Consider the following 22,380-nt stretch of genomic DNA (forward strand, 5'->3'; position numbering starts at 1 on the left):
GGCTCCATCTTTGTCTTTGGGCCCTAGTAGGCCCTTGAGCCCTGTAGCCTGCGGCACAAAGAGGGGTTAGACTGGCTTGATGTGGCCTCCCGGAACAGGACTGAGATCCACCAGCCAGCGATGGTCCCTAGAGGCATACTCGGGCCTCCCCAGGGAGGCCCTGACCAGTCCAGTCCAGCCTGGCCCCACTGACTCGGCGCCTGCACTCCTTCCCCAGAGGTTACTGAGAATCCAAGCTCCTCCCCCCCTTCCTGTGGGCCCCGCAGGTGCCCCCCTCCCCTGGGGCCTGCCCTCGGTGGGGGAGGAGTAGATCTCGAGTTCTCCCGGCTCCGGCTGGCCTGGCCCTCGCTGGTATTTCTACCTATTGCCTTCCTCTGCCTAGTCTTTGCCCCGGGAGCCTCCTGTCTCGCAAGGCCCTTGTAGCAGGCGGCTTCCTCCCGAGCCTCCGTTCAGCAGTTCCGTTGTCGGGCCACGAGACCTTTGCCTTTCTGGGCTTCTGGAGCCCCTTTTCCTCTCGGGCCCAGTCTTGGAGGCTGTCGCTTCACGCTTAAGCTGCTGCTTTTCCTCCCTTCCTCTCAAGCTCCCGTTTGGAACTCTTCCCTTGCACCCGGGGCAGCTGGACCTTTTTGTATGTCACAGACCCCTCTTCCAGCCAAACCCGGGACTCTTTAGCGAATCAGATTAACACAGAGGCTCCTTCAAATGCCGTTCTCAGAAGGGTGACAAACCCAAGCGGGAGCCCCCTGTTCGCCCAGCTCAGGAGGCTCATTTCCTCCCTCCCTTTCTCCTAGGAATCCCAGGAGGCTTCGTGTCTGAACTGGGTTTGGTTGGGGCATTTGCTTGTGCGTGCTGTGGCACGATCAGCTCCTAGATCTGTGTCAGAAGCCCCTCAGCATTCCTGGTACTGCTTTATGGCCTGTTTCTTTTGTTTGCTCATTTTTCTAGTCTCAGTTCCTTAACTTGGCCCTTGAATCAGAGTCAGAATCTGAGCAGTTCTGGAAGGCCCGGCAGGGGTTGTTCTAGTCCCCCTCCAGGTCCTCTGGAGTCTTTTCATTGCTCCCTCTGAACATTATTCCTGAAGGACCTCAGGGAGCTACAAAGAATCGCAGGGCCCTGAGACGGTTCTGGAAGCCTTGTTGCTTCCTTAGGCCTGAAGTGTTTGTTTCCCAGACCTTGTGGAGGTAGTTTTCCCCTGGGATGAGAAGACTCCCTTGATTTCTAGCCTTTTTTCCTGCCTGGTTCCTCACTTACTTGAATAATGTCTTCGTGTTTGTAGGTGACTTCGACTAAAAGGGCGGATCCGAACGAGCTGAGAACGGTATTCCTAAAGGTCAGTACGAAGGAGATTTGGACCCTCTCGGGGCTGCTCTGCATGAACGAGGAGGAGGCCTGACCTCATCATGGCAGACCTGGGTCAAACACTTAAGCCCATTCATTGTCCCTCCAGGCAGGGGCTCCCTGTCGTGTGCAGGCACTCGCCTCCTGGGCGCTTTCAAGGCCTTTGGCAAGGTTGCTTTAGCCCGTGCAGCCATGACAAAGTTCCCCTCGTCCTTCTAGGGCAGCTGACACGTTCTAGCCTCCATCTTTCAACAGGTGGCACCACGTGCCCAGGCCGTTGGGTCCCGTAGATGTGATTCTGACCTCAGGGAAGGAGAGGGAAGGACTGGGGCCCCCCCTAAGCTGGAGGAGGCCCCTTGGCCTCAGCATCTTCAGGGTTGTTTGTCCAAGAGGAAAGCAGTATTGTAGCTAACTCTACACATGAATGTGAGGAGGAAGCTGGCTCTCTGCTTGCTATTGAGCCATGGGAAGAGGGCTGGGGTGGGGGGCAGCGGATGGCAGTTCTGAGCCAGCCTCTGCTTCTTGCCGCCTGGTACCCCCTGGGCAAATCACTTCCGTTTTTGGCCTTCAGTCTCTTCATCTGTCAGATGGGGGTGGTTGGACTGAGGGGTCCAAGATGCCTTCCAGCCTCAGAATTCGGGTTCCAGGGAGGTTCCTTCCACTTATAACTCCTCAGCCACCCTCGAGTTTAAGGAATACAGAAAACTGGGAGCCAAGAGTAGGGACCGGAGAGTACAAAAGAAATGGCATAGATTCGGGAGAATCGCCCCCTTGGCTAGAGCTTTGGCCAGAACAGCTCCTGTCTCCTCTCTCCTTTCCCTTCCTGTTTCTCTCCTTCTCCTCTCTCCCCCCTCCCTTCTCCTTTCCTTTCTAGTGGGCCTCCCACTTGGGAAAAAAAGGCAAGACTTATTAACAGGGAGTCCAAAGGGAGGTGATGGTTGGGAAGTGCCTCTCTGCCAGGTTCTGCTGACCAGTGGTGTGACTGATTGGCAGAAGTGCTGGTCTCAGCTTTTCCTTGAGAAAGAGAAGCAGGCCTGATTCTAGAGCCCCGGCCCCGGGAGAGAAGGTGAGGACTCTGGCTTCTCGAGTTGGCCTATTGGCCTGGAGACAGAAGCAGCCTCTGGGCGCTTTGCTTTTCTTCAGCTTTCTTGTCTTGTCTTGAATTTAACAAACACAAATGCTTTTTGGCAGCCACAGAAGACAAAAGAGCAGTGGTGGTCCTTGGCCAGTCCTTTTTTGTCCCTGTCCCCTTGGGATCTCGTGTCTGCTTTTTGCTGTATTTTTAAAAATGTATTTAATTGAATAATTAAGAAAATTGTCCATGGTTACATGATTCATGCACCCCACCCCCCAGCCGACGTGCGATTCCACTGGCTTTTACATGTGTCCTTGATCAAAACCTATTTCCATATTATGATGTTTGCGTTAGGGTGATTGCTTAGAAGTCTCCATCCCCAGTCCTATCCCCATGGACCCATGTGATCAAGCAGTTGTTTATCTTCTGTGTTTCCGCTCCCCCGGTTCTTCCTCTGGATGTGGATACTTTCTTTCTCCTAAGGCCCTCCGGATTGTCCTGGATCATTGCATTGCTGCTAGTAGAGAAGTCAGTTACATTTGACAGTGCTACAATGTATCCATCTCTGTGTAAGATGTTCTCCTGGTCCTGGAGTTCATTCCAGTTCTCGTGGAATCCCTCCAGTTCATTGTTCCTTTTTTTTGCTGTAGGTTTTTTAATGCTTCCTCAGTCAATGTCTTTTTTTCTTAACAGCCCAGCCCTCTCCTATCACAAATGGCCTCTAAATCAGGGAGTGAATATGCCACCCACCTGTCCTGCCTGGAGAGGCACCCCCTTATCCTGTGCCTCAAGCCCCCAGCTTTGGCCGAGTAGGAGCCGGTCATTTGATTAAGGAAACAGAGACCCTTCAGCTTTGTGGTTCTTTCCTAGGCTGTCGATGTGGATAAATTATTCTGGGGCTTTCCCACGCTTCTCTGAATCTGTCATTTTCATTATTCTTCTGGCACAATAATATTCCATTGCATTCATAAACCATCATTTTTTCAGCCATTTCCCAATTGATGGGCATCCATTTGGTTTCCAGGTCGATGCAGTGATGAAAGTTCTGCCAGAAATAGTTTTGTCTGTAAAGTGTCTCTCCCTCGGCCTTGACAGCTTTCTTTCTCCAGTCGCTGCCTGAAGGTGGGAGCTCCAACTTGTTATTTGTCTGCTAGTCGCAGTGAAGAACCAGACAGCCAGGGAGAAAAGGAGGGGTTGCCTCCCGAAGGGTCCCTGGAGGCCCTGGACAGCCTTGGTCAGTCACGCAGTGACGTGGCTGTCAGAGAAAGGAGAGCTTTCCACAAGGGTCATGCGGAGGTTCCCAAGAAGCCAGGATTCCTCAGGATGATGGTGGCTGGGAACCTGTGCCGATCTCCATCCCCAGAACATCTTCTCTGAGAGCTCCAGGGCCCCTTGAAAGAAGCCTCTGGCAGGCTACCCAGTCACAAGGGCGCAGCAAGGGAAGGTGCGGTTCCTGTGTGCAGGAGCCACACAGTGGTGTCTGGTCGTGGCTCACATCAGGCAGACATGCCCCGGGCCTAGACTTCCCTCAGAGGAGCCAAGCAGGCTGACTGACCCTGGGGACTCGTCCAGGCCTTCGGTGCACCTAACTGGTGCCCAGAAAAAATAGCACCGATAGTTTTCTAATCATGTGTGCAAGGAAAATTGGAGAGAGTCAAAGCCTGGGACCGTCGACTGATTGGCACCAAACTCAACATTATTAAATCCTTCCGTAAGAGATTTAATTGGTTGTGGAGTGGAGCGTCATGATAGCAGACAGCCCGGGCTCTGCCCTGGTGCCTTGGCAGAGTCTCTGGGAGGAGACCGTGGACAAGTTGCGCCAGTGGATGAAATAGCAGCCAACCTCCCCTCACAGAAGCCAAACCGTCCCTGAAAAGGAGTTGCAGGGCAGACGTTCCCCGAGCTACTTCATCCTGTTTCACGTCACTGGACCAAGTCACAACCAGGACCTCGCGGACCACTAGATTGTATCCGTGCAGGAAGAACAATGCGTCGGACACCGGACAGCCTCCCTCCCTCGGAGGCCGAAGACCTTCCGTGGCCCCTTTCCGTGACTCTGAACGCCCACTCAGCGCCGTGGACTGTAGAAGCTTTCCCAGCAATGAGAGGCCTTCCCTGCCACGCTTCCTCGGGTCTGCGAGGCGCAGTGTGTGCAGTGCCGGCTGGGCTGAGGAGAAACAAAATGATGTGAAAACTGGTGTAGAGCATTCTAGAGAGCCGGGGGAGAATCTGCTTGAGACAAAGTAGCAGGAAGCCAACCCTCGAAACGAGCTGCCCTCCAGGAAGAGCTCGCCAAATCCAGGAAGACGGTCTTCCCGGCCCTGCCATTCCAAATCACCGGGAAATGAACGAGCCTTGAAGCAGCCCAGTCTGGCTTAAGCGGGGCTGAGCCACGGCAAGATGACAAGGACAGCCTCACCGCCATGCAGGCAATACTTCCGGCAGCTTCTCCAGGAAGCCTCTCCTCAGCCCCGTCAGGGTCTCCGGGGGGCCCCGGGGCCAACAGGACCCGACTCTGACCCTCGGATAGATTCGGCAGCCGCCCCCAGACTGGCTGAGGCTGGAAGAGGTGGGGCCAGGAAGAGTCCGGAGCAGGACCAGGAACAAAGAAGCCCTCTGGGGGACGGAGGCCCTGGGAAGTGCAGACAGTGGAAAAGGGAGTGTCCATACACGGGTGCAGACGCTTTGTCCTCACGTCACGGGCTCAGCTAAGGGCTGACTTTCGCTTTCTGACAGGATCTCTGGCTGATGGTGACCCCCCCCCCCCCCCCCGGAAAGCAGGCGGCAGCCGTGCTCTGCACACCGCACGGTCTTTGATTCGGTGACACCATGGCTGGGCCTTCCGGGCAGACGGCTTCTGTCGTAGCAAAGACTTGAAGCAGAGAAAGGGCCAGCCGACTGGAGAGGAGCCGAAGCAAGGGTGCTCCGTGAGTGGCGGAGTAGTCCGATGCCTCCAGAAATGAAGTGGGGAAGGTTTCTTTGAACCGACGAAGAGCGGAAGGCACAGCACCCGGAGAACAGCTCAGCCGCGCGCGGCTCCGGAAACGGCTGAGGAAGCCTGCTTCCCCCCACGGCCGGGCGCACGTTCAGCCGTGGCCCGGCTGCCTTTGTGTGGCTGCACGCGCACACGAGAACGCTGGCTGTTTTCCACGTTTGCAGGGAGGGTGCTTGGAGCGGTTAGGCACCGGCGACGAGCCCAAAGCCGAAAGCAGGAAGAGAAATAAAAGGCAGAAGACAGTGGAGGCGGCTCCGAATCGTGGGGGAATCGTCTGAGAGGTGGCACAGCAAGCAACGTGTCCTGAGACCGCCCGCCCAGAAGCACTAGCCGTGCAGAGCTGCGGAACGTCTTGGACCTTGTCACCCCCCTGACTGCTTGGCCCAGGGGATAGCCAGCCAGGCCTGGAAATGGGAAGCCCTTGACTCCAACCTGGCCTCAGACACTCCCTGACTCTGATCCTGGGCAAGTCACTGGACCCCATTGTCTGGCCCTTACCTCGCTTCTGTCTTAGAACAGATACTGATTCTAAACAGGAAGCTGAGAGTATAGAAAAGAAGAAAGAAAACAATTTGCAAGTGCACGTGCGCTCTCTCTGTCTGTCTTTCTGCCTGCCTGTCTGTCTGTCTGCCTGTCTGTCTGCCTGTCTGCCTGCCTACCTGCCTGCCTGCCTGTCTGTCTGTCTGTCTGCCTGCCTGCCTGCCTGCCTGTCTGTCTGTCTGTCTGCCTGCCTGTCTGTCTGCCTGCCTGCCTGCCTGCCTGCCTGTCTGTCTGCCTGCCTGCCTGCCTGTCTGTCTGTCTGTCTGTCTGCCTGTCTGTCTGCCTGTCTGCCTGCCTACCTGCCTGCCTGCCTGTCTGTCTGTCTGTCTGCCTGCCTGCCTGCCTGCCTGTCTGTCTGTCTGTCTGCCTGCCTGTCTGTCTGCCTGCCTGCCTGCCTGCCTGTCTGTCTGTCTGCCTGCCTGCCTGCCTGCCTGTCTGTCTGTCTGTCTGCCTGCCTGCCTGCCTGCCTGCCTGCCTGCCTGTCTGTCTGTCTGCCTGCCTGCCTGTCTGTCTGCCTGTCTCTATCTGCCTGTCTGTCTGTCTGCCTGCCTGCCTGCCTGTCTGCCTGTCTGTCTGCCTGCCTGCCTGCCTGTCTGCCTGTCTGCCTGCCTGCCTGCCTGCCTGCCTGCCTGCCTGCCTGTCTGTCTGTCTGTCTGCCTGCCTGCCTGCCTGTCTGTCTGTCTGTCTGCCTGCCTGCCTGCCTGTCTGTCTGCCTGTCTGCCTGTCTGCCTGCCTGCCTGCCTGCCTGCCTGCCTGCCTGCCTGTCTGTCTGTCTGTCTGTCTGCCTGCCTGCCTGCCTGTCTGTCTGTCTGTCTGCCTGCCTGCCTGCCTGTCTGCCTGCCTGTCTGTCTGTCTGTCTGCCTGCCTGCCTGTCTGTCTGCCTGTCTCTATCTGCCTGTCTGTCTGTCTGCCTGCCTGCCTGCCTGTCTGCCTGTCTGTCTGCCTGCCTGCCTGCCTGTCTGCCTGTCTGCCTGCCTGCCTGCCTGCCTGCCTGTCTGTCTGTCTGTCTGTCTGTCTGCCTGCCTGCCTGCCTGCCTGTCTGCCTGTCTGTCTGCCTGCCTGCCTGCCTGTCTGCCTGTCTGCCTGCCTGCCTGCCTGCCTGCCTGCCTGCCTGCCTGTCTGTCTGTCTGTCTATCTGCCTGCCTGCCTGCCTGTCTGTCTGTCTGTCTGCCTGCCTGCCTGCCTGTCTGCCTGCCTGTCTGCCTGTCTGTCTGCCTGTCTGCCTGCCTGTCTGCCTGTCTGTCTGTCTGCCTGCCTGCCTGCCTGTCTGTCTGCCTGCCTACCTGTCTGCCTGCCTGCCTGCCTGCCTGCCTGCCTGCCTGCCTGTCTGTCTGTCTGTCTGTCTGCCTGCCTGCCTGCCTGTCTGTCTGTCTGTCTGCCTGCCTGCCTGCCTGCCTCCCTCCCTGTCTGTCTGTCTCTCAGGGTTCTTATTTGAAGGAAGGCGTTGGGGAAAAGCAAACTTGGTAAACATACTTCATAGTTGTAGACCGAACCATTTAGCTCAACCTAATGGTCACAAAGTGCATCGATCTCGGCTGTCCCCCAAGGGGTGTCTGCAGGGCTCTCCTGTCCTGAGAGATCCTTGGAGAGAAAGAACTTGTTCTGGTAGTCCAGGATCATTCCTGTTCCTCCAGCTGTTCTGCCTGCCAAGTGGGTTGTGGGAGGCAGGCTAGAGTGAAGCAGTTAAGGAGCTGCAGGAGCTCTGCTTGGCTGCAGCCAGGGATCAATGAGATGGTCCAGTCAGCAAGGCAAGGGGCCCAGGGCCCAAGGGAAGCCGAAGCCGTAGAGTTCAGCCGATGGGTCCCGAGGGGAGCCAGCCCCCCAGATGCTTGAGGAGTCCAGGGACCAGAGATCACCAGGAGGACCGCGCGGCAGGCCAGGCACCGGAGGGCACAAGGGAACACAGCCCAGGCAAAGGCATTTCAGAGGTCTGGCTAGATCTGGGGCTCGTCCAGGCATGTTGAGGACCTGCAGCTTTGTGGTCGAGGAGGGAGATGCCCTCGCTGGAGACCAGAGCCGAGGCGAAGGACGTGAGGACGGTCAATCCTGGGGCTCAGTAGAGGACCTGCAGAGCAGGCGGCACTTCCTGGGTGACCCGGAGTGCCCCTGCGGAGGAAGGAGCAGTCTGTCTTTTCCATGAGGACCAGAGTTGGGCAGAAGGAGGCGAAAGAGTGACCAGGGATGCCGGATTCACCTCCCAGGGAGGGCCCAAAGATGGGGCTGTGAGGGCAGAGAAAGCTTAAAATAAAAAGGTGTCAGCTATGGGGGAAGCAGTTCAGAGGGCCCGTGAAGGGCCGGTAGAGCTGGGAGGAAGAGGAGGAGGGGATAAGGGAGGAGGGGAGCGGCCCGTGGGGCAGTGGGGTTTCTCCTGGTTTCCCTGATTTTCAAATCCCACTTTATCGTACCATATCTGGCAGTCCGTTTTTGGTAGAACTGAGGGTCTAGCCAGACCTGGAATTTGTGCACCTCATAGCTGGGTGGTGCAGTGGAGAGAGTATTGGGCCTCGAGTCAGAAGACTTGTCTTGCTGTGTGACCCTGGGAAAGTCACTTAACCCCTTTGGCCTCCGTTTCCTCACCTGTCAAATGAGTTAAAGAAGGAAACGGTAAAGCACTCCAGAATCATTGCCAAGAAAACCCCCAAACGGGACTCACAACCGCAAAACAGCTGAACAGCAACGCAGCATCCGGTTCCTAAAAGTTTGAGGTCTCTGGCCTTGAGACGGAGTTTCAAGGAAGGGAAAGGGCCCGTGCGGCCTGGGGGACCCCCGTAGCCTGGGCCAGGAAGTCTGTGTGCCGCAGGCGTGGGCACTTCTCGGGTTTGTGCCTTTGGTGGTGTTGCCAAGATCACCCGAGATAAAAAGGAGCCAATTCCTGGTGAGGATTGTAGGCAAACTTCCATGAGAAGAATGTCAGCGTTGCCTTCGCTCACTCTTTGGAAGAGGGACGTCCAGACGGATGCAGTCGGCCCGAGGGGCCGATGTGGTGCATTTCCGTGCTCAGAGGAGCCAGGAGTCTGGAGGAGGATGCAGGCTCGGGCCCTTTCCTGTCTGAGTGATTCTGAGAAAGAATGGGCTGTGCTGGGGGCCTTGTAAAGGCAAACGAATGAATGAATGAGAAGCTTTATGAGGGCAGGCGGTGCCAGGCACTGGGCATTGAGTTGTGAGGAGAGCCTTTGAGGAGCTCACGTTACATGGGGGTGGATCGGCCAGGGAAGAAAGCTGTCCAGGGACTGGCCGCCACCGCCCCTGGCTGCCACCCAGGGACAGCTCTGTTTTCTCTGGCAGCTCCTCCTTCCAGACGGAGGGGTGGGAAGTGGAGCTATGTTGGGGCTTGAGAGCAATGGCCCTGTTCAAGGCCCTCAGGGGGAACTGGACGACTAGCTGGAGACAGCTTAAGGAAAAACCAGGAAGACGAGATTCAGTTTGTGAGCTCAAGAACTTGTGGGCTTCCTGTCTCTTTCGTTGGAGGTCCACAGAGCAGCCAGCGGGTCCCTGGCCAACATACTCCTCCAGTGCTGTGAAGCCAGTCGTCCTGGGGACGGACGCTCAGGGCCTTTACAGGAATCATAAATGTAGCGAAAGAGATGGCACAGGAGCTCCTCACGGGCAGCGACATTCATTTTGCTGAACGATTCCCAGAACATGACTGAGCCCCCTTGGAGAGGTCTGCCATCTTTACTGTGTTCTGAACGTCTTGTGCAACAGATGGTACAAATAGACAATTGTGGCCAGAGTGGAGAGCAGGCTGAATAGGCTTTCTGCAATCCAAATCTTCTCCCGGAAATTGGTGTCTTTCTTTTTCCACCATTCTGTGGGGAGTATGTAATGTGGTGGCTAAAGTTCATCATAGAAGGAGCTCTGGAGAAGCCCCCTAGTAGGAGGGAGCAAGCGACATCTTCTATCCATGGCAGGACTTCATTAGCAAAACATACAAATATAAGCCCAGTGCCAGCCATGAGGTGAGGCCAGAGCTACCTGGGATACCCCACACTCAAACATCCAGGTGATGTTGGGAGAGGATGGAATGGACCTCTCTGTGTGCAGGAGGGCACAGTGTACATGGATGGGTCGGCTCTGCATTTTTAGGAGTGTCTAGACAGGAACCTAGATCCTTGGGAGTCTGTTTGCTTCAGGTTGTTGGAGTAAGGAGAGAAGAGTACTGGCCAGAAGAGCTGGGGAAGGCAGCCAAGAGGAGAGCCAGGACTGTCCTAATGTGCTTTGAGAGGCACTGATCCCAGGAATGAGGTAAGGCTCCCTCTGTTCTCTGCCCAAGACTGGCCACATCTGGAATATTGTGTTCTATTCTGGGGATGACATCTTAGGAGGGGCATCGGCAAATGAGAGAGAATGTTCAGGGAAGGGCAGCCAGGACCACACAGGGCCTCTTGTATTGGCCATCTGGGAAGAGGTGGGAAGAGCCAGGAATGCTCAGTTCTAGATGCAGGGTAGCTGTCTTCAAGAGTTTGGGGGACTGTCATTTGGAAGGGCACTTGGTTTCTTCCCTTTGTCCCCGGTCTGCAGAACTAGGACTAAAGGGGAAGGGGGGGGGGAGGGTAGAGGGAAGTTTGCTACCATTCAGACATATTCCAGAGTGGAATGGACTGCCTTGGGGAAACAAACAACTGCTGGAGCTTGTTGGGTGACAGACATCATGGCTTTCCATTCTTTGTCCACTTCTGCCCCCTGTTTAATGTCGCCATGTTCATGGCTGTGGACGGCTAGTCATCACTAGTTGGTACTCTGCTGATGCTCTTGGCTGTTGGACCTCTTGGCAAGGAGGCAGGATGGGGGCAAAGGTGTTCCCCGAGCTTCTGTGGTTCCCCCCTTTTTTGGTGATGTTTGGGAGGAAGGGGTGGACTTTGGAACCTGGATTCTTTTCTAATTCTAGGCTTCTGTGAAGGAATCTCAAAGGTTTCTCTTTTTAAATTTTATTGATTAATTAAGAGAATTTTTCCATGGTTATGTGATTCATGTTCTTTCCCTTCCCTCCTCCCCCCCATAGCCAACAAGCAATTCCACTGGGTTTTACATGTGTCTTTGATCAAGACCTATTTCCATATTATTGATAATTGAACCAGGGTAATCGTTTAGAGTGTGTCCATCCCCAGTCATATCCCCTCAACCCATGTGATCAGGCAGTTGTTTTCTCTTTCGGCTCCCACAGTTCTTTCCTCTGGATGTGGATACATTCTTTTAAGTCCCTCAGGATTGTCCTGGGTCATTGCATTGTTACTAGTAGCAAAGTCAGTTACATTCAATTGTGCTACAATGTATCCATCTCTATGTACAATGTTCTCCTGGTTCTGCTCCTCTCACTGCATCAGTTCCAGTTCATCAGTTCCAGGAGGTCGTTCCAGTTCACGTGGAATCCCTCCAGCTCATCATTCCTTTGAGCCTAATCGTATTCCATCACCATCAGATACTACAATTTGTTCAGCCATTCCCCAATGGAAGGGCAGCCCCTCATTTTCCAGTTTTTTGCCACCACAAAGCACACAGCTATGAATGTTCTTGTACAAGTCTTTTTCCTTATTATCTCTTTGGGGTACAAACCCAGCAGTGCTATGGCTGGATCAAAGGGCAGACAGTTTTCAAAGGATTCTCGCTTGAAATTCAAAGGCAGAAGAATAGCTGTCCCTGTCCTTGAGGGGCTCACGTTCTAGAGATGAGAGCAAAAGAAATACACACAGACCACTCTGCCACTGGCTCTGTGGTCCAGTAGATTGGGATGTTGGTTCTGATGGTGCCCACGACTCCAATTTTAGGCCTTCCTGTTGGGGTCTGCCAGCAGTCCTGGGCCCTTTTCTGCTCCCCCCCATTCTTTGTTTTTCTTAGGTGTTTCTACTATTTTACAAGGCTTTCCCCCTGTCATCTCTTTGGTCACCCCTCATTCTTGCCCTGTGACTGTCCCTGTCACACAGTTCTTTGATGGTGTCCTCTGTCCTCAGCCTGCTCAGAGCCACCATCATCTTCTCCATCGCCCTCTGCTTTGAGGATGTGAGGTTGTGGGGTTCAGTCTCCTCATGGAGCACCCAAAGACCATTGGCTTTGGAGAGGCAGGAGAACTGGACTCCAGTCTCCTGACGGTACAGCAACCCCGGTGAAATGTTTCTGTTGAAGAGGTGGGCGTTGGACATTATGGAAAGCAAATTTGGGGTCAAGAATGGGCCTTTGTGACCTCCCCAGAGCTCTCCAGCCGGCTCTGTCATGGACTCATGGGAATGTCGGCTCTAAGGCACGTCCATTTAGATGCCTGTTGAAATCTAGGCAGCTGGCGTCTGTCCTCCGTTGGGTGTTTCCTGTGTGGATGGTCAGGCCAGGCTCTAATTCACTTCAGGTCTCTCCCGAAGGCTGCACGGTGTCTTGGGACGTGGCGCGGCGAGCGTGATCGCCCCAAGCAGGGGCACCTGGAGGGCCTCCCGCTCCACAGCAGTCTCGTCTGACGCTTGCACCGTGTTGACAAGCGCCGCGCGCGCTCTCTCCGCCTAATGCCTTGGGGCGCCGCCCAGACGCGCTCTTTTCATCCTACAAGGTGTCGCCAGAGGTCTTGGCGTGCGAGTGGCATTTTGTTCTCCCACGTTCAGGTCCTCTTCAGAATTGGTCACCGTCCTGCACGGGGTCGGCGGCATCATGCGGGAGATTCTTGGTGACTGTTGCTTGGGCAGCTCTGGCCCTTGGTCGGAAGGCAGATGCCAAGCCTGGAGGAGCGGAGGACGGAGACGGCTCTCTTTCTCTACCCTAGCCCAGCCCTCCCGCTTCCTCCAGGGATCGCCCGCTGGGCTGCACCCAAGCTGGCTTCACTCCCTGACAGCTTCCCCCTCCTCCTTCCGCTCCCTTTAACGCACGGCCTTTTCCCACTGCATGGAAGCCCAGCCTTGCATAAAGTCGGCACCAAATAAGTGCTCAGTCTCTCCAAGAGTTTGGGGGCTCCGTGGGGACAGTGGACGCTCGGTCTTGGGGAAGGAAGCAGACAGAGGCCGCTGGCCTTGCCTCGCCTCCCAGAGGCGGAGGAGATCGCGGGGGGAAGGAAGAGAAGCTTCGGGGGGCTGCTTGAGGAGAGCAGCTGCTAGCCCTCGTCCCTGGCTTCAGTGGCCCAGAAGACGTGGCACCTCGGAGGAGGAGAGGCCTCCGCGCCGTCCCACTCCGTCTAGAGTCGGCTCACCCTGGCCTGGGCTCAGCGGGGCCCCAAGGCGAACCCTCGGCCCCTCGTGGCCTGGCATCGGCTTCCTTTGACTGTTAACCTGCGGAGAGACAGGAACGGGAGGGAGCGGCGGATGCTTGGTGCTTGCGCAGGGCCAGCTCCAGCCACCTCCTGTTCTTGCTTTTCCCGGAGTGTTTCGCTGCGGAAGGGAGCGAGTTCCCCACAGAGGGATGAGGGGCGAGTCAGTCGCCCCACCGCTTCGGCCCGGCTCTTCTTCCCAGACCAGCCCTGGAATAGCTCGTCGGGGCCAGCAGGGTGAAGTCAGGCAGCTGTGCTGGGGAGGGAAGCCACAGGCGGGCTCGAGGCCCTGGGAGGGTGGCCGGACGTCCACCAGACGCGCGGCTCTCGCCGAAGCTGCCTTAGCAAAGGCGGGGAGGAGCAGCACGAGCCTGCCTTCAGGGTTTGGGCCTAGCGTGTGTGAGGGCTCAGGGGCCATCCTCGCCCGGGCATCCAGAGGACGTGACAGCTCCCGACTTGCTCATTGGCTCCTCGATCCTCGGGGCGCAGAGTCCAGGGAGGGGCCCCCGTCCTTACCCCCCCAACACTCTCTTCTCTGGCCCCCGCCAGGCCAGGCTTGCCCCCAGGACGTGCCGGCTCCGCTGCCGGCTGAGCACACGTGTGTGTTCTCTCTCCACAGTATGCCAGCATCGAGAAAGACGGCGAGTTTTTCATGTCTCCGGAAGACTTTCTCTGCCGGTTCCTGAACATCTTTGGAGGTTGTCAGCCCAGCCCCGAGTCTCTGCAGCTGCTGGGCGGGGTGGTGGACCAGACCAAGGATGGGTATGTCCAGCGGGAAGCCACAGGTGGGGGCGGGCCAGAGTCTCCCTGCAGCTGGGCCCTCCGTGGCAGGATCCTTTTGGGGGCTGGAGGGACAGTCCCCAGGGGCCGCCATCTTGCAGTTCAGCCCCCGGCCCTCCCCTCCCCTGGAGGCTCCCCCTCCGGCCAGAGTCGGGGCCGGTGCCGCTTCTCGCCGTGTTCTCAGCCTGTCACGGATGCCCCAAGCCTTCCGCCTCCACACACCCCCCCCCCCCCGCAGCTGCCTCGACTTCCCCAACTGTCCGCTCCCGGGGCCCGAAGGAGAGACGTTGGCTCAGCCGTCGCCCTTCCCTCCTGGGCAGCTCTCAGCCAAGGGCGCAGAGGCCGACGACAGGAAGCCCGGCAGCCTCTTCCCGGAGTCCCTTTGGCCGCTGCCGGGCCCTCTCTGCTGCCTCTGGACGTGCCCCGACGTCGAGGCCCCGGAGCAGGCCGGGCCTCTGCCCTTCCTTCCTCTGCGTCTTCAGGGCAAAGCGGCAGAGCGAGAAGCCGAGGCCTGGGATCGCGGGTGGCCAGGGGACACCAAGGGGCGTCGGGCCTTCCCCCGACAGTGGCGGATCCGACGCTTGCCCGGTTGCTCCCGTCCTCGGCTCCCGAGGCCTTTGGCAGCCTCATGGCTGATAGCTGCCCCTGTACGCCCCGTTCTTGGCTTCTGCTCGCTTCGCTCGGCATCCGTCCTCGTGAGCCTTCCACGGAATCCCAGCTCGGGCCTCTTTGGAGATACACTGGATAGGAAGCCTGGCGTAGAGTCGGGAGGACCTGAGTTCCAATCCGGCCTCACCCAGTTCCTGACTGTCATCCTGGTTAAGTCACTTCACCCAGTTGGCCTCCGTTTCCTCATCTGTAAAATGATCTTGAGAAGGAGCAGGCGGAGCCAGGAAAGCCCCTGTGGCAGCATCCCAGTCAGGAGCTCCTGACCAGCGCCCAGCTCGCTGCCACATGAGGAAGGAGCCGTTCTGGGCCCTTTTCCTCCTCCGTGGAGCCTCTTCTCCAGGGGATTCTTGACTCCTCACCTAGGCCTGCCTCTCTCAGCGAGTCCCACAGGAAAGGATGTCGGCTTTTCACTTTATTTTAAATTAGTTTGCCTGGGGCAGAGCCTGTCCTGGAGCCAGGGCCCTGGGTTCTCTTCTGGCCTCAGACCCTTCCAGGTGACCCTGGGCAAGTCACTGAACTCCAGTTTTCTGCCCTTCCCGGCTTGCAGGGGCCGCTGAGGAAGCAGAGTGCGCCCCATGCGCTGCCGATGCCGAGTTCCTCGGGAGGAAAAGCCTGTGCTCTCAATCCCAGGGCAGCTCACTGCTGGGCTCTTTTCTGGATCCGCTTTCCCCTGAGGGCGTGCGAAGGAAGTCCAGGCGCTGCTCAGAGCGTCAGTCATGTATTGTGGGGAGCTCCACGCCCACGAGCGCCACAGGCCGGCCGGAGAGCCATGAGCCGAAGGTCAGACGGAGTCGGGCCGGGGAGCCTTCCAGCAGTCCTGAGGGAACCCGGATTTCTAACCCGCCATCAAGCTTTCAAATGAAGCCACCAAAACAAAACCCTCATTAGCCGTTCTCGGGGAATCCATGATCTCTCCAGATGCCTGACTGACCTCCTTCCTTTGGGGGTGGCCAATAGTTGACTGCTGAAGTCTGGAGGGGCCCACAGCGTCCTCTGAGGACAGGTGCCTCGGGGGGAGGGGCGTCATCATTGGGGGGTCCCCTTCAGGACCCCAAAGCTCACAGCTGGATGGGAGCCCCTGGGCTTCTCGCTCCTCACGGCCCTGCTCTGCTGCCAGGTCAGTGCCGGGGCCCCTGCTTTTGGCTTGGCCCTTCGGCGGGTGCCCAGAGGCTCTCCTCCCTGAGGAGCAGTGAGAGAAGGGAGACACCTTGGCACCCACGGGTGCACTTTCCTTCTGGTTCCAGAAAGAGAAGCTCCTGCTACCATGCCCCCCCCCTCCATCCACTGGCTGCATCCCTCGCAAGCTTGTGCTTGTCAGCAAACATGACTCAAGTGCCTGCGGCATGCCGAGCTCTGCCTGCCCTCCAGGCATCGCAGCACGCAGGGATCGAAGAAGCGCGTTTGGGCCATCGTCCAAGGCCTCTTGCAGAAGGTGGGACCTGAGCTGAGGCTCGAAGGGAGCCGGGAGAGAGGGAGAGCGTCCCTGGAAGACAGACGGAGTGCTGGGGCCGAGCACACGGGAACACTGACCCGAGTGAAGGGAGGGATGTGGGTGCGGCTCCCAGGACGGGCGGCACGTTGTTGAGGGAAACCTGGAGACGGGGCTCCTGGCCCTGGGCCGCCGTGCCCCGCTCTCCGGCTGCCGCAGGCTGTCATCGGCCCTCTTGGACAACGAAGGACGAACAACTTCTGGAGGCCAGGCTGCTTTCCGGGCTGGGAGCGCTCTTTGGCTGTGGCGCGCCAGAACTCGCTGCCTTTTCTCCTTCCCACGTTCCCCAGGCGAGAGCAGGCTCGGGATCCTCTTCTGGCCAGTGGAAGGTCTCCTTAGGACCCCACCACTGGTGTCTGTGGCTTGATGAGAAGTCTGTGTGTGCATGTGTGTGCACACGTCTGTGTGTGTGTCTGTGTGCATGTGTGTGTGCGCGTCTGTGTGCATCTGTGTGTGTCTGCATGTGTGCACGTCTGTGTGTGTGCATGTGTGTGTGCGCGTCTGTGTGTGTCTGTGCATGTGCGCACGTCTGTGTGTCTGTGCATCTGTGTGTGTGCATCTGTCTGCATGTGTGTCTGTGTGTCTGCACACGTCTGTGTGTCTGTGCATCTGTGTGTGTCCGTGCATGTGCGCACGTCTGTGTGTGTCTGCATCTGTGTCAGCATCTGTATGTCTGTGTGTGCGTCTGTGTGTGTCTATGTGCGTCTGTGTGTGTGTGCGCATCTGTGTGTGCGTCTGTGTCTGTGTGCTTCTGTGTGTGCGTCTGTCTGCATGTGTGTCTGTGTGTCTGCGCATGTCTGTGTGTGTGTCTGTGCATCTGTGTGTGTGTCTGTGTATCTGTGCATGTGCGCACGTCTGTGTGTGTCTGCATCTGTGTGTCAGCATCTGTGTGTGTCTGTGCATGTGCGCACGTCTGTGTATGTGTCAGCATCTGTGTGTCTGCATCTGTATGTCTGTGTGTGCGTCTGCATCTGTGTGTGCATCTGTGTCTGTGTGCTTCTGTGTGTGTGCGTCTGTGTGTGTGCATCTGTCTGCATGTGTGTCTGTGTGTCTGCACACGTCTGTGTGTCTGTGCATCTGTGTGTGTCCGTGCATGTGCGCACGTCTGTGTGTGTGTCTGCATCTGTTTCAGCATCTGTATGTCTGTGTGTGCGTCTGTGTGTGTCTATGTGCGTCTGTGTATCTGTGCATGTGCGCACGTCTGTGTGTGTCTGCATCTGTGTGTCAGCATCTGTGTGTGTCTGCATCTGTGTGTGTCTGTGCATGTGCGCACGTCTGTGTGTGTGTCAGCATCTGTACGTCTGTGTGTGCGTCTGTGTGTGTGTCTGCATCTGTGTGTGTCTGTGCATGTGCGCACGTCTGTGTGTGTGTCAGCATCTGTACGTCTGTGTGTGCGTCTGTGTGTGTGTCTGCATCTGTGTGTGCGTGCGCATCTGTGTGCATCTGTGTGTGTCTGCATCTGTGTGTGTCTGTGCATCTGTGTGTGTGTGTGTCTGTGTATCTGTGCATGTGCGCACGTCTGTGTGTGTCTGCATGTGTGTGTCTGCATCTGTGTGTGCATGCGCATCTGTGTGTGTGCATCTGTGTATGTCTGTGTGTGTGCATCTGTGTATGTGTGTGTGTGCATCTGTGTGTGTGCGTCTGCATCTGTGTGCGTCTGCATGTGTGTGTCTGTGTCTGCATGTGTGTGCGTGTCTGCGTCTGTGTGTGCATCTGCGTCTGGGTCTGCGGGCCTGCATTCTTCTCCCTTTGGCCGCTTGGGAGAGAGCCGGCTGCCCCCTTCACGCCTCTTTCCTCCTCCTCTCCCTCCCCTCTCTCCCCCTCTCTCTCCCTCTCTCTCTCTTTCTCTCTCTCTCTCTCTCTCTCTCTCTTAACCCTTATCATCTCTTAGAATCCTTACTAAGTATCAGTCGCTCCAAGGCAGAAGAGCAGTGAGGGCTAGACAGTTGGGGATAAGTGACTTGTCCAGGGTCACATGGCTGGGAAGTCCCTGTGGCTAGACTTGAACTCGGGACCTCCCAGCTCTCTCTGCCCTGAACCACCTCGCTCTCCCCTTCCCATTCTTTTAAAGTTACCCAAACAGAATAAAAGGACTTGGAGGCGCTCTGCCTGATGATAGCGTTCAGAGGAGACAAGGATCATCTCTCCATCTATTGGAATGGAAGCGGTTTATTTATCCTGCTTTGTCCCTTGGGGACACTCACTGTGTGACCTGGAAGAATCACCTGACGGCCAGCCTGTAAAATGGGGATAACGAGAGGGTCAAATGAGAGAAAGTTGTCAAGAGCTCCTCACTGTGGCCTATAGTGGGTGCCACAGAAATGTTGGCCGTTATTATCGGAAGCCAGTTTCCTTTGCCTTCTGGAATGTGGTCTGCCAGGCTCTCCAGGCCTTTTTGGGGCGCTGGTTGCTTGGGTGGCCCTGCCCGGGGTTTTGGACTGCAAGCAGCCTTTTTTCTTGGCCCCAGAATCTCTGGATTTGTCTCTGCTCTTCGTGGGAGCTTCCATTCAGGCAGATTGGTAGGTAGGTCTTTCTGTGCCACTTTGCTTTGGGATCTGCATTTTAGAATTTCCTGGGTCTCGTGGCTTCCCATTTTCTCCCTCGCTCTTGGCCTGCTTCCTATTTTCAGACTTCGTGTTAGAACGTGACTATAAACTGGTGGTAGCCCACTCTGGGGCCTCTTTCTTGGGGAATCTGATGTTCTGTTAGTCAGCTATCCCAGCAATGAGTTGGGCCGGGGACCTGCAAGCTTTCTGTGCCTCCAGAGCAGTCTGGTTCTGTGGAAAGATGGATGGCCGCCTCCCAGTCTCAGCTCCGTAAGTTCCTGTCTCCCAGATTTGGGTTGGAGCAGCACACCCATGGACTTGCCCTCGTTGGAGTTCTAGTAGACTGCTCAGAAACAGTCGCTGTCAGCTGTGGATTCTGGGACTGAGCCTCCAGCTCTGGATGAGAAGAACTGGAGCCTGGATCCTGCCAATCACGGAGGGCTTCCTCCTTCCGAACTCCATCCACCCCAGGCCCAGGCCCGGCCTGATGACGGAGGAGCCCTCCCTGCACAGGCTTGGTCCCCATTTGGCCGTGATAATGAGGAGAAGACCCGGGGCTCTGAGGAGCTCTGTTCCCTTTCTGAAGTTCTGCTTCGTGCTGGAGGAGGGAGGATCTCAGTGCTGCTGGGCCAGGCGGGGCAGAGGGTGCCCCGCAGAGGAACCAATCGAGCCAGGCTGATGGCAGCCCCAAATGGAAGGACACTGAGGGGGTGGGAAGTCCTCAGTAGGGCACGTGTGCACATGTGTGTGTGTCTGTGTGGGTGGGCAGGGCCTCCCTGCGTGGTTGCCAACTATCTTGTGTGTCCTCTTCTCCTGCAGGCTGATCAACTTCCAGGAGTTTATAGCATTCGAATCTGTCCTGTGTGCCCCGGACGCCACATTCGTGGTAGCCTTCCAGCTGTTTGACAAAGCCGGAGCTGGAGAAGTGACCTTTGGTAAGGCCAGGCCCAGCGCCGCCCGCCCACCCTCGCTCTCGTCTGTGGCCTCTGGGCTCCGACAAGCCCCCCTAGTCCAGTGGCCTTTCCTTGGCCCTCCCCTGCCTCCCTTCCTCTCTCTTCCTTCCCTTCAGCCCCGGGCCTCCCCTTAGAGTCAGGCCAAGGATCCGTCCCAAGGCAGAAGAGCTGGAAGGGCCAGCAAGTGGAGGTCGGGTGACTCTCCTGGGGCTTCCATCTCCAGGCCTGCTGCGCTCTCTGTCTGCTGAGCCCCCCAGCCGCCCCCACGACTGCTCGCTGTCACTGTGTCGAGCCCCTCCACTGTGCCCAGCTGCCTCCCAGGGCGGGCAGCCTTGCTGAGGGGACCCTGAGAGCCAGGACTGCCTAGAGGGCACTTCCCTCCCCCTTTGCTGCCCATTCCTCAGGCTTGCCTGGCAGCTCACCAGCCCCCATCCTCCTCCTCTACTTGCGGACCTTCTTTGCCAGTTCCCTCCCGTGCCCCTTGCCACGGCCCTTGCTGGACTCCCGGGAAACCCCATCTCTACCTCTTGCCCTCCCTTTGGAGGCTGGCCCCACTGTGCTGTGTGCTCCAGCCTCTGGAGGGAGCCTCGGCCGGCCCTCGCCCCATTGGCAGTGTGCCCAGGAGTCCTCCTCCGGCTGTCCCATCTGGGGCGGCACCCTCGGGTGGACTCTCGCCACCAGGGCTCGGGGGGAGGGGTTGTGCCCTCGCCCAGGCGCCCTTCCTTCGGGGTCTTTGCAGCCCCTAACGGGCCCCTGTGCCTTCCCTTGGGCTGGAGATGCCTTCCCTGAATGCAGCTCCCCCACGTGTCACAGCCCTTCTCTTGTTCTCACACAGATGTGTTTCCTGGGGGCGGCCTTGGGGCTCTAGTGAATGCCGCCCTTGCCCCAGGCTCAGGCTCTCCATCCCGGACCGACATCTGGGCCTCCTCCTGAGGGAGGCGAACTGGCCTCTAGCAGAGTTGCCTGGCCGGGGCTACCCCAGGACAGAGCCCAGAGGAGGCTTCCCAGGGCTGGCGCCGTCTATGGTCCTTCCTTCCTGGAGCCTCTCCTCAGGGCTCAGATGGTCCAGGTGGGGGGCTGGCATTGGGGCACTCCCTCCGGCTCCTCGCCTTCATGGCCCGTTGTCCCCCCACCTAGGTCCTGGCAGCAGCGATCCCCTTCGGCCTCTCCCTGCTGCCCACGTCTCCTGCCTTCGGGCCTTCCACAGCGGCCGTCCCCACACTCTCACCTCCGCGCTGCTGCCTCCCCCAAAGCCACTTCTTTAAGGGGGAGCCCAGACACTCCCTCCAGCCTGCTCTGCACCTGCTCTTAGTCTTGGATTTAACGTGTGTGCCCATGCATGCCTATGCCCACATGCTTGTGCCTGTGTGTTCACATGTGTGCCTGGTCTCACACATGTGTGCCTGGGTGTGTACGTGATCTCACACGTGTATCTGCTCATGTGTGTCTCTGTGCACACATGTGTGTCCATACATGTGTTTGTGCTCACACGTGTGCTCGTGTGTACCTGTGACCCTGGGCTCATGTGTGTGTCTGTGCTCTTATGGGGGTGCCTCTGTCCCCCGTGTGTGAGCATAGATAGCCGTCCAGGGGCTTTCCCCGCTCTGGATGGGAGTTCCTTGTGCACAGCCTGGGCTTCCTCCTGTCCCCTTGCCGTGCCATGCGAGTGCTTAGACATGCTTCTAAGGGGAGGATTTCCCAGCCCCAGGGCAGACCTTGCAGGTCTTCCTGAAGGACAGATTCCCTCCCTGGGTCCACTGTGGGTCCCTCCCCTTCCCGTGTGGGCCCCTCCCTTCCCTCCCCTCCGCGCCTCCCCCCCACTATGGAGCTCCCCGGTTCATTCTTGGGGCCCTCGTCCTCGTCCTCAGAAAGGTGCTTCCCTGGTGCCAGCGGTGGCGGCGGCGCCTCACTGTCTCTGCCTCTCTTCCAGAGGACGTCAAGCACGTCTTTGAGAAGACCGCCGCCCACCAGCACATCCCCTTTGACTGGAACTCCGAGTTTATCCACCTCCATTTTGGGAAGAAGCGGAAGAGGCGGCTCCCTTACTCCGAGTTCACGCAGTTCTTGGTGGTGAGTCCCCTCCCCCTCCTCGCGCACCCCCACCGGAGGCCCGAGGCCGTGCCCTGCTCTGTGCCCGGCTCTTTCCCCAGGACCAGCCCTCGGCTCCGGGGCCCCCTCACAGGTCTTCCCGTGCTCGTGGAGACGGCCCCGGGGGCAGGCGCAGGCTTTGCCCTGGCACAGCTGGCAGAGCCGTGTTCTGCCCGGGCTCCTCGCCCCGGCGGCCACGGCCAGTCAGAGGAAGGTGCCAGCTGTGTGCCAGCAGCTCCGCCCTGAAGGGGGCGCCATCTCCCCGGCTGTCCCCCGCCCTGCTCTTTTCAGGAGATGCAGCTGGAGCACGCCAGGCAGGCCTTCATGCAGCGGGACAAGGCCCACGGGGGCCGGGTCTCGGCCACAGACTTCCGCGACATCCTGGTCACCATCCGCCCCCACATCTTGTCGCCCTTCGTGGAGGAGAGCCTGCTGGCGGTGAGCAGGGCCCCTCTGGGCGCCCCCTTGGCCCCGGCACCCTCCGCACGCCGCGGGGGCTCGCCCCAGCGCCTCGCTCTGGAGGAGAGGAAGGCGGGATGGGGGGGGGCATTTGGGGGCGTCCCCTGAGTCTCCGCACGTTAACCTTCCCTCTTAGAATCGATACTAACTATGGGTTCCCAGGCAGAGTCTGAGGCCAGATTCGAACCCAGGACTGGCCCTCAATCCACTGAGCCACGTCGCTTCCCCC

The 22,380-nt window shown here is 58.0% G+C and overlaps 1 protein-coding gene across 3 annotated transcripts in view; it reads left to right on the plus strand.

Annotated features, from left to right (window-relative positions):
• The window catches only part of SLC25A13 (solute carrier family 25 member 13), a 47,510-nt gene that overhangs the window by 5,604 nt on the left and 19,526 nt on the right, over positions 1-22,380 (plus strand). For 2 of the 3 annotated variants that reach the window (XM_056800609.1, XM_056800608.1), the window contains exons 2-6: positions 1,277-1,330; positions 13,787-13,929; positions 19,471-19,586; positions 21,535-21,674; positions 21,984-22,130. In XM_056800609.1, coding sequence (XP_056656587.1) covers positions 1,277-1,330; positions 13,787-13,929; positions 19,471-19,586; positions 21,535-21,674; positions 21,984-22,130 — 600 coding nt within the window. Of the gene's footprint in view, positions 1-1,276; positions 1,331-10,081; positions 10,194-13,786; positions 13,930-19,470; positions 19,587-21,534; positions 21,675-21,983; positions 22,131-22,380 lie in introns of those variants that run through there. The other variant, XM_056800610.1, reaches the window with a different exon arrangement.

The sequence above is a fragment of the Monodelphis domestica genome, chromosome 5, assembly GCF_027887165.1.
Source record: "Monodelphis domestica isolate mMonDom1 chromosome 5, mMonDom1.pri, whole genome shotgun sequence".
Lineage (NCBI taxonomy): Eukaryota > Metazoa > Chordata > Mammalia > Didelphimorphia > Didelphidae > Monodelphis > Monodelphis domestica.